The 26,220-nt window shown below is 33.8% G+C and overlaps 2 protein-coding genes and 1 long non-coding RNA gene across 3 annotated transcripts in view; 1 reads left to right on the top strand and 2 right to left on the bottom strand.

Annotated features, from left to right (window-relative positions):
* Positions 1-26,220, bottom strand: part of LOC107403301 (uncharacterized) — a 158,817-nt gene that overhangs the window by 90,226 nt on the left and 42,371 nt on the right. The window lies entirely within an intron of this gene.
* LOC132804022 (uncharacterized) lies at positions 9,056-11,308 on the top strand. Its single transcript, XM_060817903.1, has 2 exons — positions 9,056-10,622; positions 10,995-11,308. Exons 1-2 carry the CDS (start codon positions 9,056-9,058, stop codon positions 11,306-11,308), a joined length of 1,881 nt encoding a protein of 626 aa, XP_060673886.1.
* LOC132804349 (uncharacterized) lies at positions 15,521-21,342 on the bottom strand. The gene is made up of 3 exons (XR_009639478.1): positions 20,577-21,342; positions 16,805-16,942; positions 15,521-16,571 (listed from the first exon to the last, which is right to left on the bottom strand). It is a non-coding gene; the product is annotated as an uncharacterized LOC132804349 (long non-coding RNA).

Below are 26,220 nucleotides of genomic sequence, written 5' to 3'. Positions count from 1 at the left end.
TAGAATAAGTCAAGAACTCCTCCCCAGTGTCCATCTTAAGGTCCTTCAGTTATTATAATAGGAAAAAAGTAACATAATATGGTCCCTTACTCCTTCAACTCCATCATACTTAGTATTATTCAAAAGGTCTAAATAATGATACTTCTCATTCATGTCAAACTTGACAAACTTCTTTCCTATCTCCTTAAAAGGTTCCTTTGCAGTATCAACCTTTGGAATACCACACTACAAAAAAAATGGGAATTAGCAACTATGCAGTCAGTGACGAAAAAGTAATGGTCACTGAATGAATAAAACAACTACCGATATTTAGTCGCAGAAACGATAGTAAGAGAAACGTGTAGAATTTTGGTTGACCTGTTATGGTGACCAGAAATTTGGTCACAAATATAAATTTTCACTGACCAAAAACTATTTGGTAGTTAAAAAGGCAGGGCGGGAAGCTTTCCCACCTTTTTTTTTTGGCGGGAACATGAAGTTTCAACGACCAACTACTGTTGGTCACTAAAAGTATTTATAAAGGACCAATATTTAATCACTAATAACATAAGTTAAAAATTTTTTTTAAGGAAAAATAGCAAATAATGTTAGTATAAGGCATTCCACGACCAAATTATTTTGGGTGTCAAATGTTATATTTGTGACGAAAATATTGGTCACTAAATAGAAATTAAAATAATAAAATATATAAAAAAAAGTTTATAATAGGTTTAGTTTAATGCCATCAGCGACCAACTATGTTTGGTGAGTAAATGCAAGGGCGGGAAACCATCCACATGCTTTTCCATTTTGGCGGGAAGTGAGAACCTTGACTAAATGTAAGAAAAAGAAACATGAAATTCGTAATTTAATGGTTTGAGCTACCATGTCAGTGGCTATTAAATAGATACAAACGGTGTTAATAATAATATTAATAAAATAATCCACAATGAAGCTGCATTTTGTAAAGAAATATTTACTTAAAAAAAAACAGATTTTATAATTATTTTAGATTTGATTACATACATAGTCCCTAACCTATATGAAGCTGCATTTTGCTCCCTTCTAGTTTGTACTTACTTGACAATTTTTTCAATATTTTTGGGTGAAATTCATTATGCACTAATGATAGTAGGCAATAGAGTTTAGGGTAAAATGATAAGAAAAAAAATTTAAAATCAAAGTGTGAATCATGGTATACTCAACCACCTTGTTTAAATAGATGTTTCTTAATAATTGTATACTTGATTAAATTTATGTGAAGTAGTTATATTAACCACTGTCCACACATATAATTTTAGTTAACAATTGATACTTTATATATAACTAATAACATTATTATATGAATATTTTATATTGAAGCATTTATCATACAAAATATCAAAATTGACATTTCTAAAAAAAAAAAAAATTTAAATGTCTACAACCAAATTGCAAATATATCCTTTTTAGGTGAAAAGCTAAAACCAGTGGATGGTTTGATAACGCTCCATATAGACCCATAGATCAATTTATTTATTTTTTGTATTTTTTGTTACAATCCCCGTAGAACCATTTTTGGATGGATGATCCCCATAAAACCCTTAAGATGATAAAATTGCACCGGCCCTATTACCTTTCTAAAACTCTCTCCAAGAGTTGTGCTGCCCCCTTTGGATTGCCTCACCTCTCTGACCTTTTGTTGTTTCTGACTGCTTGGATTGGCATCTCTCCCAAGCTCCATCTCAGGTGTGTTTCCTCTCCCATTTTCTCTCTGTGTTTTTTCTTTTCTCTGTTTCATCATTTTTCCTTAAGTTGCTCATTCCATGAAATGTAGGTGAAAGATGGGTTAGTTCTTTGTTACATATGAAAAAGAGTCAACCGGATTTAATGAGCTGATAAAGGAAGGATTGAAGGATTTATTAGGGACGTGAGAGGAAGCAAATCTGTTCTTGGTAAGAGACATCTATAACTTCTTCTTTTTTTCCCTCTATGTTTGTTGTGGTGTTTTGTGAGAGATAGGTATATTAAGTGAGAGGAGTCTCTGGCCCTATATGTTATTGGTTTTTGGCAATGTGGTTGATATTTTCAAACAATAAAGTTCTAGAAATTTTTCCCACATGTTGATACATAATTGCATTTTTATCTTTTTTCCTATGTTCTTAACATAATGTAATGAGTTTTCATGGATTGGAATTTTCTTGAACTGCTCTGTTGCTTTTGAAAAAAACACAAGCATCGTAATTTGATTGGTTGAGACTTTTTGTTTTTGAGAGATACTGAATCAAAATGTAAAAAAAGAAAAAGACAAGAAAAAAGAAAGAAAAAAAAAAGGGTAACCGAAAATGGGAAAAAAACTTGAGGTAAGGAAGTAAATATGGTTTTCCAACCTATAAACAAATAAGACAGTTTCTAGATTTTTACTATATTTTGGTTTTTTTGGATTGGGACTTTTAAGAACTTCTAAATTGTTGAATGTTGAATAATGGACTCTGTAACTTGTCTAATAATAAACACCCATAACATAGCAAAATGTAATTGAATATCAATATATAATATTATTGCATATTGGGAATTGAATGGAGAAATCAAATTAGAATAACTCCTATTGAATATATATAACTAATTGTCTAATTATTATTTATGATCACCTTGTGTAGGCATGGTGCATAATTTGTGGAGATTGGAATACTGATGGCATCCTCCATCTATATAGATGTATATATATATATATATAAATATGTGGGTTTGAGAAATAGAATAAGAAGGGACTATAACATTTTCACAGGATCAGTGGTGATTGCTTCATTTATGCATATATACATGTATGTATATATATATATATACGTATAACAAAAGGATTGAATGATTAAGATTATTGACAATATCAATCCCTTAGATATAGTATTGATATTATTTTTTATGCTTTCAGGATGGTAATATAGGGGAAACAAATATTGCCAAAATATTCCTTTAAATATGCCACCTAAGAGATCAAGATATGTACCAGGAAGAGAGACTTTGGTTCCTAGGAGGTCTCCTAGGACTACCCCAGCACAAAGAGAGACTGTGGTCCCTAGGAGCTCTCCTAGGACGACCCCAGCAGAAAGAGAGTCTTTGGTCCCTAGGAGGACACCATCACAAAGAGAGAATTTGGTTCCTAGGAGGTCTCTGAGGATGACAGCATCATCTAGAAGGACTGCATCACCTATGGAGACACCATCCCCTAGAGGTCGACAACCTATGCAAACACCAGATCGTTCCACAACACCAACGCCTAGTGAGACATCAATACCTAGTGGTCCAGAGTATGTGGAAACACCAATTTCAAACATTACATCGTCTAGAGGTCATTCTCCTATAGATCCTGTAGATGAAAGTACTGAAGATACACCTGTATCCATTGGTATGTTGGTAATCTATCATATATGTTATGTAAATTGAGAATCTATATTACATAGTATTATTAATTAACATTATTTCACTTTGTAGGTTTAATGAAGAAAAATACACGTGGCATTACGCGAGGATTGGAAATTCTTAAAACAATGGCATCCAATACTAAACTTCACGTCCAAGTAAGTGATGGGGATATGCATGCATATGGTGACCATTGTTCTCCCTTTGCCAATCAGATTGGCGTTGCTGTTCGTAACTTTGTTTCACCAAGATTGAAGGGATGGAAATATGCTTTTGATGATGAAAGAAAAATTGTCTACAAACAGGTTGCTGTGAGTAAAACTTAGACTCATATCATTAATATACCATATCAGTATTATAATAACTAACAAGGTTTTATTTTCCTTTTGTGTATAAGGATCGGTATGACATTGATCTGAATGATCCTCAATGGATAGAGATTGTTGAGAGGCATTGTCATGATAGGTACAAAAACAATAGGAGTTATTGCAACAATCATTTCAAGCTGTGTAACATGCAAGGCAAAGACCCATTGCAATTTAGACTAAAAAGACTACGATGTCAAGAAGATTGGGAGTGGTTATGTGCTCATTTTGAGAGTCCAGAATTTTTGGTGATTTAGAACTATTTAAACTGTTTCAAACTTTTTTTAAATTCATGTGTATATCTTATCATATTCTAAACCATTTATTTTATATATACAGAAACGTTCTAGAGCAGGGCAATGTAATAGGGCTAAAAGGCTATATAATCATCATGCTGGATCAAGATCGTTTATTGCAACAAGGGCAGCATTGGTTTGACATTCTTCAACAATTACTTTAGTTATATTTGAGAATGGATTATTTTTTCTTTATTATTTTTCCATATTATGGTAAATAGTCGGTTCATAAAGTGCTTGGTAAGTGAAATTTCTAATTGCATTAATATCTTTGATATCTTAGTGTTTACTTAGCAATTTTAAGGATAAACCTCTTGCTCATGCATCTTATGTCTATTGAAATTTGGTTGTCATTGGATGCTAATGAATTTTTACTAGTTTTGGTCCTTTGATAGTTTATAATATATGTCATGTATCTATAGCAGAATTGGGTTTGAGCTTAGAATTCCATGGCTTTAATGACTATTTAGTTTCATTGCCATGATAAAAAGGCAAAAATGTCAACAGTATCAGCTAAAAAGGACATTTACTATTACTACCTTTGTTATTCTGACAAACCTTTTATGCTTCAACTTTGTTGATATTGGATTTCTACTGCCTTGTAGCTATAGTTCTATGTGATTATATTGATTTGTTGTTACCTTTGTTTGTGAGCTATTTCTAAGCTATGAATCTTGGTGATTCATTGGGATGTTGAGTTGAAGTTGGAGATTATGATTATAATGTTATATAAGTGTCTATATATACATATATATATATATATATACATACAGAAGGTTTAGTCCCAAATGTGAAGGTGACTTTCCCTTTGTTTAAGCATGCAAGTAAAATTATCTTTCTTTTTATTTTGTAGTCATCTCCAAATGAACCAATTAGTGAGATTGAGTTTTTCAAGAGAACACACTGACACAAAAAAAATAATGTTATAGCTGAATCAAGATATGTAAGTTTTACTTATCACTCCTTAACTGGTTTGACATACTTGTAATATCTTATAATGATATTTTTATACCTTTCATGTTGTTAGAACGAGATGGTTCGGCTACAAGAAGCACAAACACAGCAGACACAAGATGATGCTTCTCCTAATGATACTAGTGCACCGGTTTTTTTGACAAAAGCTGACATTCGTGCACAAGTCCTAGGTAGAAATGCTGGATTCATTTCTGGTGTTGGACCAGCTCCAAGAAAGAGCTATAGCAGGCTGCTTAACCAACCTACCCCTCAGTTGGTTATAGAGTTTGAAGATTACAAGGTTGAGGTAAAAAGACTTGCACAAGTTGTGGATCAACAGGCAGAACTCATTGCTAGACTTTTTGCATTCTTGGATGTGAGTCAGCATCCTTCAAGTCCCAGCCAGTCGCTGCCACCACCACCACCACCACCTACTGCAACAATGACTTGATGTTATGGTTTCTGTTTGTGATATGCATAGCGTTAAAATTCACCTATACATAGTTTTTAGATAGTGTACATAGTTAGCATGCAAAATATTTGCATTCACAGGTGAATTTTTGGCACTATGCATGGTTATAGACATTTGCAATCACAAGTCGTTTTGGAAAGCATGTACAGGCACAAGTGCTCAGCTTACAGTCCTTTTGATACACTACTTTATGTTTGTAGTGTAAGTATATAAATGTATGCGATGACAATTATGTGTAGGCAATGACACTACTTTATAATCCTATAATTATGACATGGATTTTGACTGAATTCGATACTATGCCCTCTCCATGGTAGAACAACATTTAACTGAAATGTTTTAAAGGTTTAGGAGGTTAAACGAACTTGAGGACAAAAATGCAAACTTAAATAATTAAATTAAGGATAAAAAATGCAAAATGAAAAATAGTTTGTGGGATTCCATCTCTCCCCTACATGATTTTAATTTTGTTTTTCTGTTTTTTTTTTTTTACATTTTATTGTTCTCAATAACAAGGATAAACATAATGAGACAAAAAAAAAAAAGCTTGTTTATATTAATGTTGTTTAAACTCGAGAGGAGGCGAGCTGCATTTTCTTTATTTTGCACTAGTTCGAATTTTTTTTTTTTGCTTTTTTCACTAACTTTAATGTTATACTTATTTTTGAAGTAACCTATTTTTAATTTTTAATGTATTTTTAACTGTTCACAGGCAAAATTATATGTATACACATATATATATATATATATATATATATATATATATGTATATATATTTTGTGCCTCAATGAATGCTTAACTTTTGACTATGAATTTATAATAAACGTGTTGTGAATTAATAATTGGTTCTATGCCAGCAAAAACACTTTTAATGTAATTGATTATTATTTGTCAAATCTTTTTGTTTTACTTAATATTCTTATCATTTTTTTGTTTTCGTAAATTAGTGCCACGATTATTACCGACATAACGTAATAATTATTTATGATTATATATTTTTTATTTTAATAATTAATTATAAAATTTACAAATTCTTACTCACTTAATGATTAATTGTGAAATTTATATTTATAAGTTGTTGGAAGATATTTTGATGGAAAACGTCTAACATTCACGGTCTTAGTGTATTTTTCTAACATCAAATTATAACAAACCTTATTACAAATCTTAAGGGCTTAGATGTATTATAGCATAGTTTTTATAAGTAACTATATGTATATAGGGGAATGTACTGTGTACAAATTAGGGGTTTGACACATATTAGCAATCCTTAACTGTTATTAGCTAATGGTAAATAATCGCTTATTTTTATTAAAATAGATAGTAAAAATAATTATTTTTCAAAATTATAATATATTTAAAATATATCAATTTTCATATTGAATGATCCTGTAATTGCTAGTGCGATTTGTCAATCATATTTGTCAAATATTTTTGATAGAACACGACCCCATATATATATAGTCCGCAATTTATTTGAGATACTATATGTCGCCATATAATTATATATAAAATATGTGTTTAATAATTATGATTTTGATCCTTCTTTGTTTTCTCAAGGAACATTGGTTATGTTATTATAGTTTTTATCATACAAAGAAAGATGTTATTTACATACTATTTAATTCAAACTCATGATCATGATATAAAATAATTGCAAATGCACATAAACTTTTTTGATACTTAACCACATTATAAATATGTTTCCTACTAATTTACACTTGATTAATTAAGATGGACAAAATAGATTTTTCACTTTCCATACATATAGCTTTCATTGTTATTTAACATATATATATATATGGACATTGTTTTATAGAAAATGTATATTACAATATTTGTCATATGAATATTAAATTTTTATATGGTTAATTCTTAGGTTCATATGATTTGGATAGAAGAAAAAAAGAGAAAAAGAAAGAAAAGAAAGCAAAATAGAGAAAGTAAACGAAAATTTATATTGGAAAGTGAAACCCAAATATGAATTTCTACTTTGGCGGGAAGTTTAGCCGCCTTTTTCCATATTTCCCATTTATTTCATTTTGCTAAAATCCCAATCTTTCCCTTATGTTTATGTTTTAGCAAAAGCAAATCCCCATTTGAAACATTTTGTGTGATAGGAGTCCACCCCTCTGTGCGTCCATTTCGATCGGTAACACTCTCAACCTCTCTCTCAGTTTCGTTTTCTTCTTTTCAAAATACAGCTTATTACCTCTGCTACCACCTATCAAATTTCGTCCAATTCCAGAATTTTGGCTGAATGAAGAAGTCATTCTTCATATGTATTTTTGCTCAGCTTGTAAGGTATTTCTGTACATGAATGATTGGGTTTTATACATATCAAACGAAAGCAACTGGATTGAGGAGCTGGTTGGATTTTCAGCTAGATGTGATGAGCCGAGAGGGAAAAGGTTCTTCATGACCTAAGGAAGGCATTCTTGGTAAGAGACATTTTCTTTCTTAGTTTGTGGTGTCTTTATGTAAATGACAGAGTTCTAGTGCTGTAAATATTGAAAAATATATCAGATTTTTGTTTTTGGGTTCATACCAAACTACATGATGAGTCAATAGGAAAACAAATATATGTAACCTGCATTCTTTGTTGGAACAACTTACAGCTTATTGCAGCATATATAGGATTAGGTGAATACTTTTAGTTACTATGACTTATACAAATTACATTTCCATATCCTATTTGGTTTTCATAATTTCTAAGCGTAATTATATGTCATTTCCTGGAATTATGGTTTGGTTGTTCGTGGATGAGGTGGTTTTTTCCATTTGACTTACCCTCCAATAAGATTGAAAAATCTAATTTATTATTTTGGCAAAAACAATAAAAGTAGTGCATCTACACGAACTTGAGCCCAAAAATCATGTGGCAGAGCAATTGAAATAACCAAATGTAGGGATACTTGCCAAACTCCAAATCAGCTTGTAAACCAAGTCATCATAGAAACATAATAACATTGTCCACATTCTATTTAAAATATTATGTTACAAGATAACTCTATATCACACAGTTTAGCCATAACTTAATGCCTAGTAAGTTGGAAATTTCTATTCTTATTTTTTTCAAGAAAGTATATCTACATACATATAATTTTTATGTAACACATAAATATATATTAGCAGCTCCGGACATTGTACTTCCACTACCTTGCTGTCACCTTTAAAAAGGATCATGCTATAAGAAAACACACTGGACACAAGGTCATTGAAGTTTTATCTTTATTATGATAAAGTGAAGTTGATTATCAATGGTAATTCTAGATGGCTATGAATATACTCCAAAAACAAATATTAGTGGAATGAATAATGCTTAGTATACCTATCATTGTTCTTTTTGTTGTTTTTTTTTTTAAATAGACCATTTCATCTCTTTGAGTATATGAATATTGCAATATATGTTCTCCTTTTGCTATTTAACTAGCTTATTATTCTTTTAATTTCCTATCCTTTAATGCTATCTTGCTGTGTATTGAGACACTTAAACCCATTTTAGCTTCAATATTGTACAAGTTAAGTTATTTTAAGTGCTTGATATATTATATCCTTATAACTATACTATTGGTTTCTTCTAGGAAGTTATGGAAAAAAAATGGATATGGTGTCATGATAAGCTGTCAGATGAATACACAAATGGTGTTAAATCATTTATTGAATTGGCTAAACATCATTTAGATGAAGATAATAGGACTAGATGTCCTTGTCGATATTGTCGGAATGTGTATTTCCAAGATATAAGTGTAGTTGAACGACATTTATGGGTGAAAGGATTTTCACCAGATTATCACAATTGGATTTATCATGGAGAGGCATTGAATTTTCAAGGTATTGAAATGGGTTTTGAGGAAGATGATGAAGCTGTTGAACATGATAGGGAAGAAGATGATAATGATGATATGATGGTAGCATTGCAAGATGCTGCAAGTGACATGGATATTGATGTAGATGCATATGAAGGTCACATTGGAGATCAAGATCATAGAAATAAAGAATTTTCAGGATTATTTGTTGAAGTTGAAAGCAAGTTATATCCAGGGTGTACAAAGTTCTCTGCATTGACCTTTTTGGTCAGGTTAATGCATATAAAAGCTTTAAACCATTGGAGTAACAAGTCATTTAGTATGTTGCTTGAACTTCTCAAGGAAGCACTTCCAGAGGGTACTAAATTGCCAAAGTCTTACTACAAGGCAAAATGTACACTTCATGCACTTGGATTAGGATATGAAACGATTCATGCTTGTAAATGGGATTGTGCATTGTTTTGGAAAGAATCAGCTGAATTGGATAAATGTCCAATATGTGCTGAACCGAGATACAAATTTCAAAGTACTGAGGGGAAAAGGATCCCTCAAAAGGTGCTTCGATATTTTCCTATCACTCCAAGATTGCAAAGATTATTCACATCTCGCCATACCGCTATTGATATGAGATGGCCCAAAGAGAAGCGTCCTAACACAAATGGAGTATTGAGGCATCCAGCATATGGAGAAGCATGGAAGCACTTTGATGAACAATATCCGATATTTGCTATGGATCCTCGTAATGTCCGGCTAGGTGCTACCACTGATGGATTTAATCCTTTTAGTAACATGAGTACTTCGTATAGCATGTGGCCAGTGATGTTAGTGCCTTATAACCTGCCACCTTGGAAGTGCATGAAAGAGACTTTTTCGATGATGTCACTATTAATACCAGGCCCAACGACACCTGGAAAAGACATTGATGTGTACTTACGGCCTATGATTGATGAATTGAAAGATCTATGGACAAATGGTGTCACCACTTATGACATCTCTAAAAAGGAGAGGTTTACAATGCATGTAGCAGTGTTGTGGACAATACATGACTTTCCAGCATATGGAACACTTTCTAGATGGAGTATCAAAGGATACAAAGCATGTCCAACTTGTAATGAAGATACTTCTTCCCAAGCTTTAAAAAGTAAGATTTGTTACATGGGACATCGTCGATATTTATCCATAAATCATGCATGGAGAAATAATCGACAATATGATGGAAAGCCTGAACGAAGGTTAGCTCCAAGGCAGTTTTTAGGAGCTGAAATATTACAACAGTTAGATAGGACAATTGACAGCAGACCGGGGAAACATCCTAACAATGTGGATAAAAAGAGAAAACGTGCTGCCTGTGAATTAAATTGGACAAGGAAAAGCATATTTTTTGAACTAGAATATTGGTCTAAATTAAAATTTTAGCACAATTTGGATGTGATGCATATTGAGAAAAAAATTTGTTATAATATAGTTGGAACAATGTTGGACATCAAAGGTAAGTCGAAGGATACTGACAAGGCACGTATGGATTTAAAGGATCTGAAAATTCAAAAAGAATTGCATTTACAAGAAACTGGCGGTAAAGTTTTGAAACCTTTGGCATGTTTTTCATTAACAAGGGATGAAAAACATGAGTTTTGTAAGTTTTTTAAATCTGTCAAATTTCCAGATGGCTATGCTGCTAATATTTCAAAGAATATGAACATTAAGGATGGTAAGATATCAGGTTTGAAAACTCATGATAGTCATGTTCTTTTGCAACAACTTTTTCCTGTGGGTATAAGACCTTACATTAAGAAAGAGGTTTGTGGAACAATTATTGAAATGTGCATGTTCTTCCAAAAACTTTGTGCACGAACTCTATCTGTTTCAGACTTGGATATGTTACAAGAGGGGATAATACTTACATTGTGTAAATTGGAAAGAATATTCCCTCCAGCCTTTTTTGATATCATGGTTCATCTAGCAGTTCACCTACCATATGAGGCAAAAATGGCAGGACCAATACATACTCGTTGGATGTATCCTTTTGAAAGGTAAAACCTTTGGTTATTAAAGTTGATCAATCAATTTACATTCTTTTAATTTTTTATGTTTTTACTTTTTTTTTATGATATTTTTCATTCATTATTAAAGCTTTGGGAACATTGAAAAAATATATGAGAAATAAAGCTCATCCAGAAGGTTCAATAGCAGAGGGTTATGTTGTCAATGAGGCATTAACTTATTGTTCAATGTATCTTCATGGTATTGAAACTCGATTCAATCGGCCAGAACGTAATAAAGATGGTGAGAATCAGATTGCTTCGACTTTGTCAGTATTCACTCAACCTGTGAAATTGTTGGGGAAACCTCAATTTGTTGAACTGAAAGATGATGATTATAAAAAAGCTCATTGGTACATCCTTTACAATTGCTGTGAGTTGCAGCCATATTTTAAGTAAGAACCAAAACTTATAAATTATTAGTTGAAGTTCAAAATAAGTAAATTATAAATCTATACTTCTAATTAAATTACATTTTTACAGTGAGCACACCAAACTATTGCAAAACAGGGGTGTCACAAGTATTCTGCAGGTACAAGAAAAGGAATTTCCACAATGGTTTGAACAACGTGTATGTATTTTTTAGTTATGAAAGGTAAAATTCCAGCTTGATATGTAAGTATTGTTAATTAATTAAAATTATATTTTCACAGATAAAATATTTCAGTAGATGTAAATATCCAATGGTAACTGATGAGTTGTACTCACTAGCATGTGGTCCTGATTATGGAATAAGATCATATAGTGGATGTGTAGTAAATGGAGTTTGATATCGCACAAAAGTTCGTGATGATAGGCGTGTCACTCAAAATTGTGGAATTTGGGTTGTAGGTGATCATGATGATGAATCTTGTGACTTTTATGGGGTAATAGAAGACATTCTTGTGTTAGACTATAGGTCCAAACACTCTGTTGTACTTTTTAGATGTGCATGGTTTGACACGAATGTGAAAAAGAAAAAGATGATCACAGAGTTTCAAATCACAAGCATTAATGTCACTTCATATTAGTATAAGAACGACCCTTTTGTCGTTACCTCACAAGCTAAACAAGTGTTTTACGTGGATGATTACAAGATGGGTCAACATTGGAAAGTGGTTCGAAAGGTACATCACCGTCATCTGTGGGATTTTCCAGACCGATTAGATGAAGGTGATGATCATGGTGATTCATTTGAAGTTTATGAGTTGGATGCTTATCAAGAAAATGATTCAATGGACATTCAAATTTTATTTGAATCAATTGATATTGAACGTCTTAATCGTGAAGATATTGACCCAATAGAAATTAATTTGAAGAGTGCCATAAACTATGAAGATGCAGATAGTGAGGCAGAGAGTGGAGATTTTGAAGATGTAGATAGTGGTGCAGAGAGTGGTGCAGAGAGTGAAGATTATGAAGATGCAGATAGTGGCACAGAGAATGAAGATAATGGGGAGTACAATGAGGAAACCGACAATGATAGTGAAGATGAGTTGTTAAGTAATGGTGAAACCGGTGAGGATACTGACTCATTTGCATAAATAACTATATATTTTTTTTCCTTTTTTCAGTTTCCTATGTAATGATTTCTGTTCATGTTAAAGATGATTATGCTCCATTTTAAACTAATTTAATATAACTATATGTTGCTTTTTTAATATAGCTTACTAGCATATATATATATATATATATATATATTTTAAGTCCAGAATGTTCATATTGTCAGCTAATAATTCGTTTTTGTTTTTATTGTCATCACTTTACATATACTCTTATTTTTTAAAGTTTTATCACAATATGATTATAATGCACCATGTTATTACCTTGGACATATTAGAAAGTTCCTTCACTTTGCATATACTAATTACTTGTACTGTTGTATTTATGTAATGATTTCTCTTCATCATACTGTTGTATTTGTGTAATGATTTATATTCATGTTTATGCTGATCATGCTCCATTTTAACTATAGGTTAATATAACCTATGCTGTCTTTTGAATGTGGTTTATTTGCATATATTAATTACTTATATTTATATTCTCACTTAATAATTTCTTTATGTTTATGTCATCATCAATTCCAATATACTTTTATTTTTTAAAACAGGGGTGTCATCATAATAAAATATATTGCACCATCTTACCACCTTGGACAAGCACCTAATGACAAAAAAGAGTACTTTTTTTTTTTTGTTGCAATTGATTGCATCTACAGTGCCGAACATGATCCTAATAGGATATTTCTTAAAGTGAATTAGGAGGATTAGATATATAAATATATATATATATATATATATATATATATATATACATATGTATATTTGTTTTTATTCCAATTCATGATAGTATTTAGAGTAACAGTGATTCTATTTCCTTCAATGTTTTACCTTGTGCAAGTTATTTTTAGATTGAGAATTACTTGTATATTTGTGTAGAGTTTGTTTTGATTGAAAATTAATTATGTATTTTCATTTGTGAATTTATGCTCAATCATGAATGTTATTGGCTTAATAAAAAATGTTTTATTGGTGAAATTATTATTGTATTTTTTAGAGTTTGTCTTTTTTTCCTAAATTTTATTATTGCCTCTATTTGTCAAATATTCACAAATGCATTTAGTGTTCTTGGAGAATTTCAATGGAAGTGAGGGATATTTATTATAGAATACTATTGAATCTGAATCAGTTATGCACATTTTTTTCCCCAATATATCAATCAATTAGTAATTTGTTTCTAATTTGTTTCGTTTGTATTTTGTCTTCAATTTTTTTTTAATGTTTTTTTATATTTAAGAATGAGATGGTATGATTACAACAAACATGCGTTGATACAGTTTATGGTACGATTACAATAACCATGGATATTGGTGCGTGCTTTTCAACCAAATCACATTGCTGCTAAAACCATATTTTTGCAACCAACTATATGGTCGTTCAAAACCTCTTTTGATGACTGGAACGTTTTGTCATTGAATACGGATTTTAGTGACCATAATTTTGGCCATGAATATTTTAATAATTGGTCCCATAACATTTTTTGGTTACGAAGTTATAAGTTTTTATGACTAAAATATATGCTTAAAGTGACCATAAATAGTCACCAACACAGCATTGAGTGACAAAATATTGGTTGCTCATATTTTATAATTGGTCGATAAAAGCTTAAAGTTGGTGTCCCTTTTAATATTCAAGGAGTTTTAAAGACTAATTTATGGTCACAAAATCCTTAAAACTAGCCATTAAAACCTCAACTGATTTAGCAACCAACATATATTAGTTACTAAATAGAATCTGTTACGACGTTTAAGCGACCACGTGGTGACCACGGTTTTTTGGTCTCTAAAAGCCACTGACGACCAAAATAGGATGTTTTACAACCAAATTAATGGTTGTTAAAAGGCATTTTTTTAGTAGTGCCAGCATATAGCTTCATCCATATAGTTCTCCATCATCATCATATAGCACTTATTAGAGTGCTTCCAGTCCTTATAAAGTTTCTTAACAGCTACACTGCTCTCATCAGTCCATATCTCTGGTGTATCTATCTCCAAAGCTAAATCCAATTTCCTAAATGTCAAATTCATAACCAAAGTCTTCTTCCACTTTTGATAATTTATCCCACCTAATTTCATCATGATAGTCATTAGCAGAACATTCGGAGTGCTAATAACTGTGAAAATCGTAAACACAATAAAGCATTTAATATATAAAACAATAACTATTTTCCAGCCCCTCAACACAAAACATAAAATCAATATCGCTGGATTTTTTATAGCATTAAAGATACCCTTTCGTGGGCCAGGGATAGTCAACCAAATAACCACAATCAAATGCATTGAACTAAATCACCGACAGGGTAACTCAGAACCTACGATTCGTGGTATTCAATTAACTTCCATTATCATTCCAAACGTCATACAAAGCAACTAAAACCATCGACAGGGTAGCCCAGTTACCCATATAGACCCTAGTTAATAAGTGGGAGAAACATATCAACATATTGACAATTTCATGAAATAAATAAATATAAAACATCACATCTATTATGCCAATATACATTACATTGGTACACATAATACAGAAAAATAAGTCTCACGACAGGTGGTTACCTAAAATCCCATACTAATATACCAACTAGGCACAAAGCCTTTTTAGGGAAAGTTAACACAATCCATTTCGCCAAACATTGATATGTAATTTAATTCAAGAAATTTGGAATGGAATAATTAAACAAATAACTAACCAAATAAATAAGTAAATAAATAACTATACAAATAAATAGCCATATAAATAAATAAACAATGAATGAATTAAATAACAAAACTTCCCTTCTTTTTTTTTTTTTTTTTATATACATTTCGGCTGCTAACGCCAACATGCTGATGCCAGCGAATGACACATTGTGCTGACGTCAACACTAAAGGGCTCCAAACGGCATGTAGTACATGTCTCCTTCCTCAAATCCAGGTCACGAGTCAACCTGATTTCAGTGCAGACGGGTCATGCGACCCGATATCTGTACCCGGCCATATCTCGCCATTCCAGCTTCCATTTCTGGTGGTACCGGAGACGTTGAATTCGTCTACTCTTGGCAATTATTTCCCCAAGTTAATTTGATCCAAAAGACCCAGAAAATTAAACACCCAAGCAGGATGAATTTCGGCCTTTTTACGAGAGTTTTCAGACCCAATTTGGAGGTTTCAATCCAAAATAACGCTAAAAACTTGTTCCATTCCATCCGAAAAAGAAAATACCACAAAACCCAGGTCATAAATCATGCAAAACACAAGTTTTCCAATATTTTGCAAAACCAATATACAATGTAAACGGAGCCGATATTTCACAAATTTTTTTTAATTTTTATTTATTCGAAATAGAAATCGAACATGTATATATATTCACAAAATATGTAATCTTGAATCTCATAATTTACACATGTACACAAATAAAATAAAAAAGAAAAGAAAAAAAAATTAATGTAAAGCAATGTATATATATTTAGAATACACAGATAAATCAATGGCCTAATAGAAACAATTTGATGCTCAAACATGTTTGTACAGTTTAATATAATAACATATCAATGTTCACAATGGGAACACAGTCAATATAACGAAAAATTACAAAAGAATTTATTATGCATATTAACCATGCTCTGATATCAATTGTAAGAATTTATCTTAATTATGCAAATCTAAAATATACATAATAAATTCTATTAAAGCATAAAAGTACTAACCTCCAAACATAGCCATTTATAAATTAAAATCTGTAATCCTGCAAAATAGAAAATAACGTAATAGAAGTGTCTATAGATACACTACTTTCAAACCACTCTCAAACTGATCTCTAAAAACCAGTAAACTTGTCATAATTTCTACTTTCTTATGGATTCTATTTTATGGGTCTTCAAATCACAAAATTCAATTAGGCCATGTAGAGTTTGATACGGACTAAATGTAAAGTCTTTCAACTTTTGATAAAAGTACAGTAGATAAACGTAGTCTTACATTTTTTATGTGGTTTCCTTCTGAGTCCCAAGACTCTCCTCGGCTCTCAGCACAATAAAATTGACAACCAGCATAATGACTCAAAGTAAGCAACTCAAGAATGTAGGTCACAGAGTCAGGAGCACAATCAGAGAGAAGCTGTACCAGAGAAAATTTGTTAGGAGAATTGGGAACTTTTTAGATGTGATATTACATTATTAGGTTAAAACTTGCATTAGAAAAATTTTAAAAATAAATAAACGACATTAATATATGTTCCTCAATAGAATTCTGCTACAGAATGTGACTTGAACTCCAATTGAGGTGTTTCCTTTTAATATTTGGATATTGCAACAGAGAACACATTTTATTATGAATAGAACTGCTTTTTCAATTCTCCTACTTGAAATTCTTGTATTGCTTCCTACCGCAATAGACATTCATAGGCATCCACAGAGTTTTTGCAATAAGGAATTAGTAGACATTTTGAAGTAATTGTGAACTGTATTGTGTTTAGCTTGCTAGAAATACTAGGCCCTACACTCTAACAGTTTAACTTTTGGGAGTGATCTAACTAGGTCCACTCTAAACTGTTTGTCAAATGTTTACCCTTCAACCGCATACCAGAATGTTCCTCCACTTCAAAAGCTGTACTATATCTCACCAACATCGGGACCAATGAATACCTCAGGCTGGTTAGCAACATGCCTGGTTTGTGATGCAGAACCCGGGAACAATCTTCATTATTCGGTCTACATACAAAACCCCCATTCCAGCTCAACAGATTACTAAAGCCAGAAGCATGCATGAAACACGAAAAGTAAATAAAACAGAAATTCAGAGTTCATAGGCTGCTAAATAATTAATAAAAGTGGCCTTCCCAGTCCCCTAAAAACTCTCTCATAAAAAGCACCTATAAGCATATATGCTCTCATCCTAGAAGTTTTTACTACCAATATGTTTCAAGTACAGAAGCCAAAGCAAAGGAAGGCACCTTTGTTGGAAAATACCACAGAGGATACGGTTCTGTCAACCTTAATTGATGTCGAGAATTTTTCTACTACATGAAGCATTGTCTTTTTTTTTTTTTTTTTTTTTTTTTTTTTTTTTTTTTAAAAGTATCTCCCTATGCCCTTGAATTTCATTTCACATAACACCTAAATAAAATCGTCCATAACTGCTAGTTTCTATAAATCAACTTCCAAAGCAGAAAAAAGACTTCAGTAACAAGTTCTTCCGCTAACCTCAAATAGTCAAAAATCTTAGGATCTTCTGACAGTAAACTAAATAACAAAGGGAAGGAAATTTTTAATAACTACAAATTATGGATTCTCCTTCCATCCCCCATTTTAGAGCAAAGGAAACAACATGACTTCATCCCTTTCAAAATCTTTTCCATGACCCGGTGTCATGTTATCTACCAACAAGTCTAATTCTCCAGCCACCAATTTCTTCATTATTTCCTCTCAACAAAAACATCACCCTAGTGGTCCTAAGTTTTCAGTTCTCATAGCAAATTGTCAACATGATTAATAGAATTACAACTTCCAAAGCAATTACCCACACTAGTGCTAATATGTAATCACCTCCACTGGGGATTTGTAGCTCCTGAGAGAACAAAAACTTGCCCTGATATGAAGAGTTCTATATTTTGTTTTCATGCCATTAATGCCATGAAAAGTGAAATTGTGTGTTGTGCTTAGTTTGATCTAAATAGTAGGCTCTCCTCTTTAACAGCTTAAGCTTTTTGATACTGATGGTAACTTGGTCCACTCAACGAGCTCTCCGAGCAGTTTACTCATAAACTCCATAACAGAGATTTTCCCTACTTCAAAAGCCCTGCTATTTTTGTCCAACAATGGGACCAATGAATACATTAGGCAGGTTAGCAACCATGCCAATTCGACATATTACCAAGGCCAGTAGCATGCATCCAACACCAAAAGTATATATTAAACTGAAATTCAGAGTTCCAAGGATACAGACTAATGAATAAAAGTGGCATGAAAAAGCATAGAAAGCAACCTTGGTTGAAACATGCAACACATATTTACTTCTGCTAAAATGTTACATGAATAGAATCCAACCAAGAACAACCTAAATAGAAAACATTGACATAATAATTCATTAATTCTACTAAATTGAGCTCAATTCTATTTTATATCCCATTCCCTTGAATATCAATTCACATAACGCCTTAATAAAAATATCATCCTAGTGTTCCTAGTTTTCATTTCATATAGAAAAGTGGTTAACTGATTAACAAAATAACAGCCTCCAAAGCAATCACCCCTACTAGTCCTATATGTAATTATTTTTTAAACCTATCAAAAGCATTTGGTATTTGTAGCTCTGACAGCACGGAAACTTACCTTCATATATTACGACAATAGAACAAGTTTCCAGTGGCTAGAGGGAGTTCTGGGTTGTAATTTTCTATAAATGGAGAATGGAAGAGTTATCATTGATTTAGTTTATTTTTGCTTAACTAGGCAGATGCTTCTATTTTTCTCTAAGAATCACAATCACTTTTACACAAGCTTGTAAGTTCCTATGTAGTCCTAAATTTAAAGACGGTTTTGTTTCCTTGCATAAGATTTAAAAATTAAGAAATAAATAAAAAAAAAAAATTTTAAAAAGGAAGAAGATGGTTTTGTTTCATACCAAGCAAAAAAATAGACGGTATCGTTAAGGTGGAGACTAGAACCAACACAACAAAGAATAACTCAGTCCTGCACTGAACTTCTTAGGTACACACATAATAAAACAACTACATCTAATCCAAACAAAATATTATCTTTACTTATGATGGCCAAGTACACCAATAGAGAATAAAGTCAAAACAGAGTCATCCCTACTGTGAAAGCATTTTTAGTTCAAACATCTAAAATCTATTATTTTTGTTCATCTTTGTTGTTACAATGATTAACAAACAATAATTAACTGGCATTAAGTATCAGAAGGGGCATGACTCTTTTTCTTTGCATTTCTTTTGATTTATGAACCAAGTTTTTTACATATAAGTTGGTGTTATAGCTCCAAGAAAGACAAGCAAAACTGAATTCAGAAAGTTCAGAAAGAAGGAAAAAAAAAAAAAAAAAATTTATATATGTTGTGTAATAATATATAACATTCCCCACAAAGAAAGAAAATAATTATAATAACTCCTATACCAAACAAGTTTTAGAAAAACCTTGTGTAATAATTGAAAAAGCGGTTGCTAGCTCATGGTTGGTTAGAATGACTAATTTTCTCACTTTGTTGAAGTTACATAGCAACGCTTACTTTCGAAAGGGATCTATTCCTCTAAGCATCACTTGACAAAAAGAAATGAATGTGCTTCCTTATTTTTTATTTTTTTTTCCCAATAAAATTGGATACTTTAAATTGGTTATAATGATTCCTTATTTGTTGGTTCTCTTGCACATGAACCTTCTTTTTTTTTTTTTTTTTCAATGGATCAAATCCACCAACAGTAGTCATTATGCTACCTATAAATTTCAATCTTATAGGAATTCTCTCATCTAAAACGTTTTAGTCCTGAACAGTCCCAGGATTTTATATAAGATTTAGACAAACTGAGGTATCCATATGGGGCATGTGCCCCACAAATATTTTTTTATAATTTTCTTAATGCTATTTATTTCGCTTGTTTACTATTTTACCCCTATATCATATATAAATATAGGAGAGTGCTATTATCAGCACTGATCTGACCAATTTATATCCATATCCCGTTCAAAAATGTGATTTTATACTGATTTTGGATTAAAAGTAACGGCTCAGATTATACCTTTCAATTTCCCTCGCAAAAACGCTCTCTCACGTACACGTCTCCTGGGATCTCTAATCTCGGCCGCCCATTTTCCCCAAGTCTCTACCTCACGCCGCGAAACTTCTTCGCCGCCGTCTTTGCCGGAGCTTTTAAACTCCGGTGGGTCGCCTTAAGCCTTGTGTTTCCTCCTCCGGCGAACCTTTTCCGGCACGTCATCGACGATCTACTACTCCTCCAAACTCCTCCTGCTCCGTCCTTCTCTCTCGAGGAGCAAGACTCGATGGCTATCTCGTTGACGAACTTCTTGACTCTCTGACGGCGAAGCCTCCTTGTTACTCATCGTTGCTGGAAGAGTCGGTGGCGTCGCCTTCGGTGACCGATATTCTGACAATTCTTGGAGGCCTCATCACCGGCATGAGAATGTTTCTGTTGTTCGTGGTGGTCAGCGACGGAGGCGGAGGAGCAGTGAGCTTAGTATGGATTCGATGTTCGGTAAACTTGTTTGGACCACGATTCATTGTTCTTAAGGGAAAGAGAAGCTTCTCAGATTCTCAGTGAAAGCATTTGATTGAAAGCGAAGTGGGAAAAGTAAGTGGAAGTGGAGAGCGAGCGCGAAATAGAGTGAAAGAAAAGGAGGGGGGAGAGAGAGAGAGAGAGAGAGAGAGATTCTTTTAAGAAAAAAATGAAAACAAAATAATATTGTATGTATATATTTGTATTTCTATGATCTTTCCTTGATCCGCCACTGTACATCATACCAGAATTGGACAAGCGATTGACTTTACTATTTTGAAAGCTAGCTCTGTTTTTTTTTTTTTTTTGGTCATAATAAATTATATATTCACGTGCGTAAAAATAAATTTGCATATTTTGGAATTTATCTACATCAAATTTCATATTAAGTATTATATATGCATAAAAAATCTATTAGAAATATCACTTTTTATTTAAAAAGAAAGGTACGATTTTTTTATTAAAAAAATTGGCCTCCGAGCACACCATCCTGTTCCGGCCTTAATTTGACAGAGGTAGTTGTGGATCACAAGTCTTTTTTTTTTTTTTCAAGCAAAAAAAAAAAAGTCTTTTCTTTTTCTTGTTCTTTTTTTTTTTTTTCTTTTTTTAATAACTTGTAGATGATAAGTAGAACAAATATAAATTGTTGGTTAATTCTAATGAGCTATAGTTTGTTAATGCATGATGTACTTTTGGATTTCAATAATTAAATTTTTAGATCTAATATTTCTTTTTATAAAAATTTCGACAAAGTCACGTGAACACCACTTTTTACTTTTTCATAAAGGAAAAGCCGTGTTCACTTGATATTCTATAGTATAACATTATGTAGAAAATATGTCTACTGAATTCAGTGGGACATTCAAGGAAGAAGACAAGCAATTTCGATGCACTTATTAATTTTCATCTTTTCTCTAATTAGAGAGAAATATCCCATTTACAAAACAAGTCAACTTAGTCAACATGCAATTAAATCGTCTCATTTTATTTATTTTTTTCAACGGAGTTGTAAAGAGAAATTAAAAGGAGAGCCGGAAATTGGAGGAAGGTGCCAAGCAATTTCTACCCCTTATTAGTTTTTATTCCTTTTGTTGGAGAAAAAAAAAAAAAAATCTTATGCATAAGTACAAAACGAGTCAACCGAGTCAACATGTAATTGAGTGCTCTGATTGTTTATTTGAAGGTTTAAGAAAGAAGACATGAAGCTTCTTCCGCCTACTTTTTACCTTGCTCTCCAAACAGAGAAACAGAGCTTTCTAGGATCGGAATTGGAGAAGAGAAAGCTCGGTTATTTACCTCCATCTGCAATTTTTTTTTTTTTTTTTTCATTTGAGTTGTTTATTTATGGTTTTGAGCTTAAAACCCAGAAATGCTATAAAGGCCATTTAGAGTAGAGGGGTTAGGTATATATGTAATGAGAAATTAAGAGGACGGCGGGTTGGGGTTCTGAGCTAGTTAGAAGGTACAAACAGAGAATTTTTTTTTATCATGAGGTTACTCATCCATCTGTGTGCGTGTATAAACAGAGATTTTTTTTTTTTTTTTTTTTATCATGAGGTTACTCATCCATCTCTGTGTGTGTGTGTGTGTATATATATATATATATATATATTTATATTTAAGAGAGATTTTATTTGCATTAAATTTACTTGTGGATTTGCAGGTTATAAATTAACATGGCTGCTTCTTCTTCTTCTTCTTCTTCTTCTTCTTCTCAAGAAAAGTACGATGTGTTTCTTAGTTTCAGAGGTAAGGATACTCGTGTTGGGTTTATTGGATATCTTTATCATGCTTTGTGTCAAAAGTGTATCCACACCTACATGGATGAGCAAACCCTTGAAAGTGGTTTTGAAATTTCACCAACACTTAAAAAGAGCCATTCAGGAATCTAAGATTTACATAATAGTTTTGTCCAAAAATTTCGCATCTTCCACATGGTGTTTGGATGAACTGGTGGAAGTACTTGAAAGCAAGAGAGATAAGAATGGAAAAAATATCATACCCATTTTTTATGGCATAGATCCATCCATCGTGCGTAAACAAGAGCAAAGTTATGAAACTGCATTTGCGAATCATGAACAACGTTTCTGTGACAAACTGGAGAAGGTGCAGCAGTGGAGGGGTGCTCTAAAAGAAGTAGCTGATTTGTCCGGTTATCATTCAAAGAATTTTAGGTAATTTTCTAACAACTATTTAACAATACAATATACAAAAAAAAAAAAAAAAAAAATTTAATAACATTTTGCACGTTGCTTATATATTGTTTTTGTTACTAATTATGGTGGTTATAGTTAGCTTGTCAGTATAGTGTCACGGTTGGGGCATTTCATCAAACACTTGGTGAGCATTCTCTCCATTTTGGGCCTTACAATCCATTTTGGGCCTTACAATGGGCCAAGAACCTAGAGTAGTGTAGAATTCTCTAGAACATTATGGAGAACTCTAGGTCAAGCCATGTACATATCCATTTCTAGATGTTTCTTTAGATATTTTTGTAAAGGAGGTGGGAAGGATCTAGACACTCATTCTCCACCGTAGGATCAAAGCAATTATAGCCGTAGGATTAGACTTTGTGTGCCTATAAATAGGTGGAGGCCTCATTTGGCCAAACCATCCAAGGATCCAAGAATCCAAGAATTCCCACCTTCACTTGTAAAGCTCTCCTCTAAGCAATATACTTTCATTCTCCCAAACTCTCTTTGTGCTCTAGCTTTCTTTGCTTAGCTTTCTCTTTTTGTGAGCAAAAGGCTTACTTAGTTGCAACAAAGGGTCGGAATAGCAACTAAGGCCGCACGGCTTGAAGGGTAAACAAACAAGTCCGTGACAAGTGGTATCAGAGCCCAAGGTTAAAGCTAGCATTTAGAGCACAATGTCTTCATCAGAGGTTGTGATTGAAGAAGCAAGGGGAAGGGAGGTTATCCCCGAAGCTGCAAGGAAGGGACGTGGGCGTTCAAAGTCGAAGGACGTTCTCACCGCCATGGAGACCAAGGTGGTCAAGATGGAGTTGGCTGTTGCCGATATGTTGGAGCGGCTTGATCAGGTGGAGCAAGGCATGGAGGAGCTCGATGGTCGTGTGGGTGACCAAGTGGGGGAGCTTAGAGGTACCATGCAATACACCAACGAGGCCAACACCGAGGCGTGGCATCATGAAAGCCAAGCTTTCCAAACAAAGGTAATTGAAACCTTGTCCCTTATGCAAGCTCAATTAGATGAGTTTAAGAAGAGTTTAGAGGAGACACGTGAGGATTGGGCGTTATGCAAGAGAGCTGCAACTAGTGGCACCGTTACTACCCAACAAATAGTCTCTACTCCAAGGGTAGATGCTCCCAAGCCCAAGGAGTTTAGTGGGAGAAGGGATGCAAAGGAGTTGGACAACTACTTGTGGCACATGGAACGGTACTTCGAGGCCTTGGATTTCCAAGACGAGAAGCAAAAGGTAAACACCGCTACCCTCTATCTTACTAATCTTGCAGCGGTATGGTGGCGTAGAAAGCATGAAGAAATGAAGAAAGGCATATGCGCCATCAATTCTTGGGAAGATTTAAAGAGTGAATTGAAGAAACAATTCTATCCCGAGAATGTGGCGAATGAAGCTAGGAAACGCATGAAGGAGTTGAAGCACCAACGATCCATCCGTGAATATGTGGAGCAATTCTCTGGGTTAATGCTCCAAATTCCCAACATGAGTGAGGAGGACCTCCTTTTCAACTTCATGGATGGGTTGCAACCGTGGGCATGCCAAGAGCTTCAACGAAGGGGAGTACAAGATATTTCCACTGCCCTCACTACGGCCGAAACGCTTATCGAATATAGGCAAGGTGAGTCTTCTAACTCTAAGCCTAAGATTAATTATATTAAAGGTGGGGGAGCCAAATTCCATAAAACTCCCCAAAGTAAGGAGTTTCCAAGAAGGCCACCACTACCTAACAAAGATTGGAAGAAAGGAGGCAAGTCCGAATTCAAGCCGAAGGAAAATTGCTTCTTATGTGATGGTCCCCATTGGGCTAGAGATTGTCCAAAGAGGAAGTCCTTAAGTGCCATGCTCGAAGAGAGGGAAACTCAAGAGCACACACAAATGGGTTGTCTACAACTCCTCAACTCACTAAAGGCTAGTCTAATCCCAACCAACAATACAAAGGACAACTCCCTCATGTACGTGGCGGCACGTATTAATGGTAAGGATGCTCAAGTCATGGTGGACACCGGAGCATCTCACAATTTCATAAAGAGGGAGGAGGCCGTGAGGCTTGGCCTAAAACTTGACAAGGGTCAAGGGTGGTTAAAGACTGTGAATGCTGCAGCTAAACCACTAGATAGCATGGCTCGTAATGTGGAGTTACACATCGGCACTTGGCAAGGTAAAGTCAACTTCTCCATTGCTCCTATGGATGACTTTGATATTGTACTTGGCATGGAATTCCTTAGGCAATTCAATGTGGTCCCTCTCCCTCGCTACAACACGGTGTGCATAATGGAGGGAGGCCCTTGCATGATTCCAACAATGCACAAGCCAAGTACTTCCAACCGCCTCTCCGCCATGCAACTCAAGAGAGGAGTAAAGAAAGGGGAGCCTACATTCCTTGCTACTCTACGCGAGGAAGAAGAAGTTACTTCCAAGGAGCCACCGAAGGAGGTTAGCCAAGTCCTTGAAGAGTTCAAGGATGTCATGCCACCACAACTACCCAAGAAACTTCCACCAAGGAGGGAGGTGGATCATTGCATCGAGTTGGAGCCTGGTGCAAAACCACCCGCAAAAGCACCATATCGCATGTCTCCACCGGAGCTAGAGGAGCTAAGGAGACAACTTAAAGAGCTTTTGGATGCCGGTTACATTCAACCGTCAAAAGCACCTTATGGAGCACCCGTCTTGTTCCAAAAGAAGCACGATGGTTCGTTAAGGCTATGCATCGACTATAGGGCACTTAACAAGGTTACCATCAAGAACAAGTACCCTATACCGTTGATAGCCGATTTGTTTGATCAACTTGGAGGAGCAAGGTACTTTACCAAACTTGACTTGAGGTCGGGGTACTACCAAGTTAGAATTGCGGAGGGTGATGAGCCAAAGACTACATGTGTTACTCGATATGGAGCATACGAATTCCTCGTCATGCCCTTTGGTCTCACCAACGCACCCGCCACTTTCTGC

This window comes from Ziziphus jujuba, chromosome 6, assembly GCF_031755915.1.
Source record: "Ziziphus jujuba cultivar Dongzao chromosome 6, ASM3175591v1".
Classification (NCBI taxonomy): Eukaryota; Viridiplantae; Streptophyta; class Magnoliopsida; order Rosales; family Rhamnaceae; genus Ziziphus; species Ziziphus jujuba.
Note: the sequence above shows the minus strand (reverse complement) of the source record. Positions and strands in the feature narration are given on the sequence as shown.

Bases quoted from the DNA above. Each gene is read 5' to 3' on its own strand.
- LOC132804022 (XM_060817903.1), top strand. From the start codon at position 9,056: ATGGAAAAAAAATGGATATGGTGTCATGATAAGCTGTCAGATGAATAC. The intron at 10,623-10,994 runs GTGAATTAAATT...GTAAGATATCAG, and splicing joins AAAGAGAAAACGTGCTGCCT to GTTTGAAAACTCATGATAGT.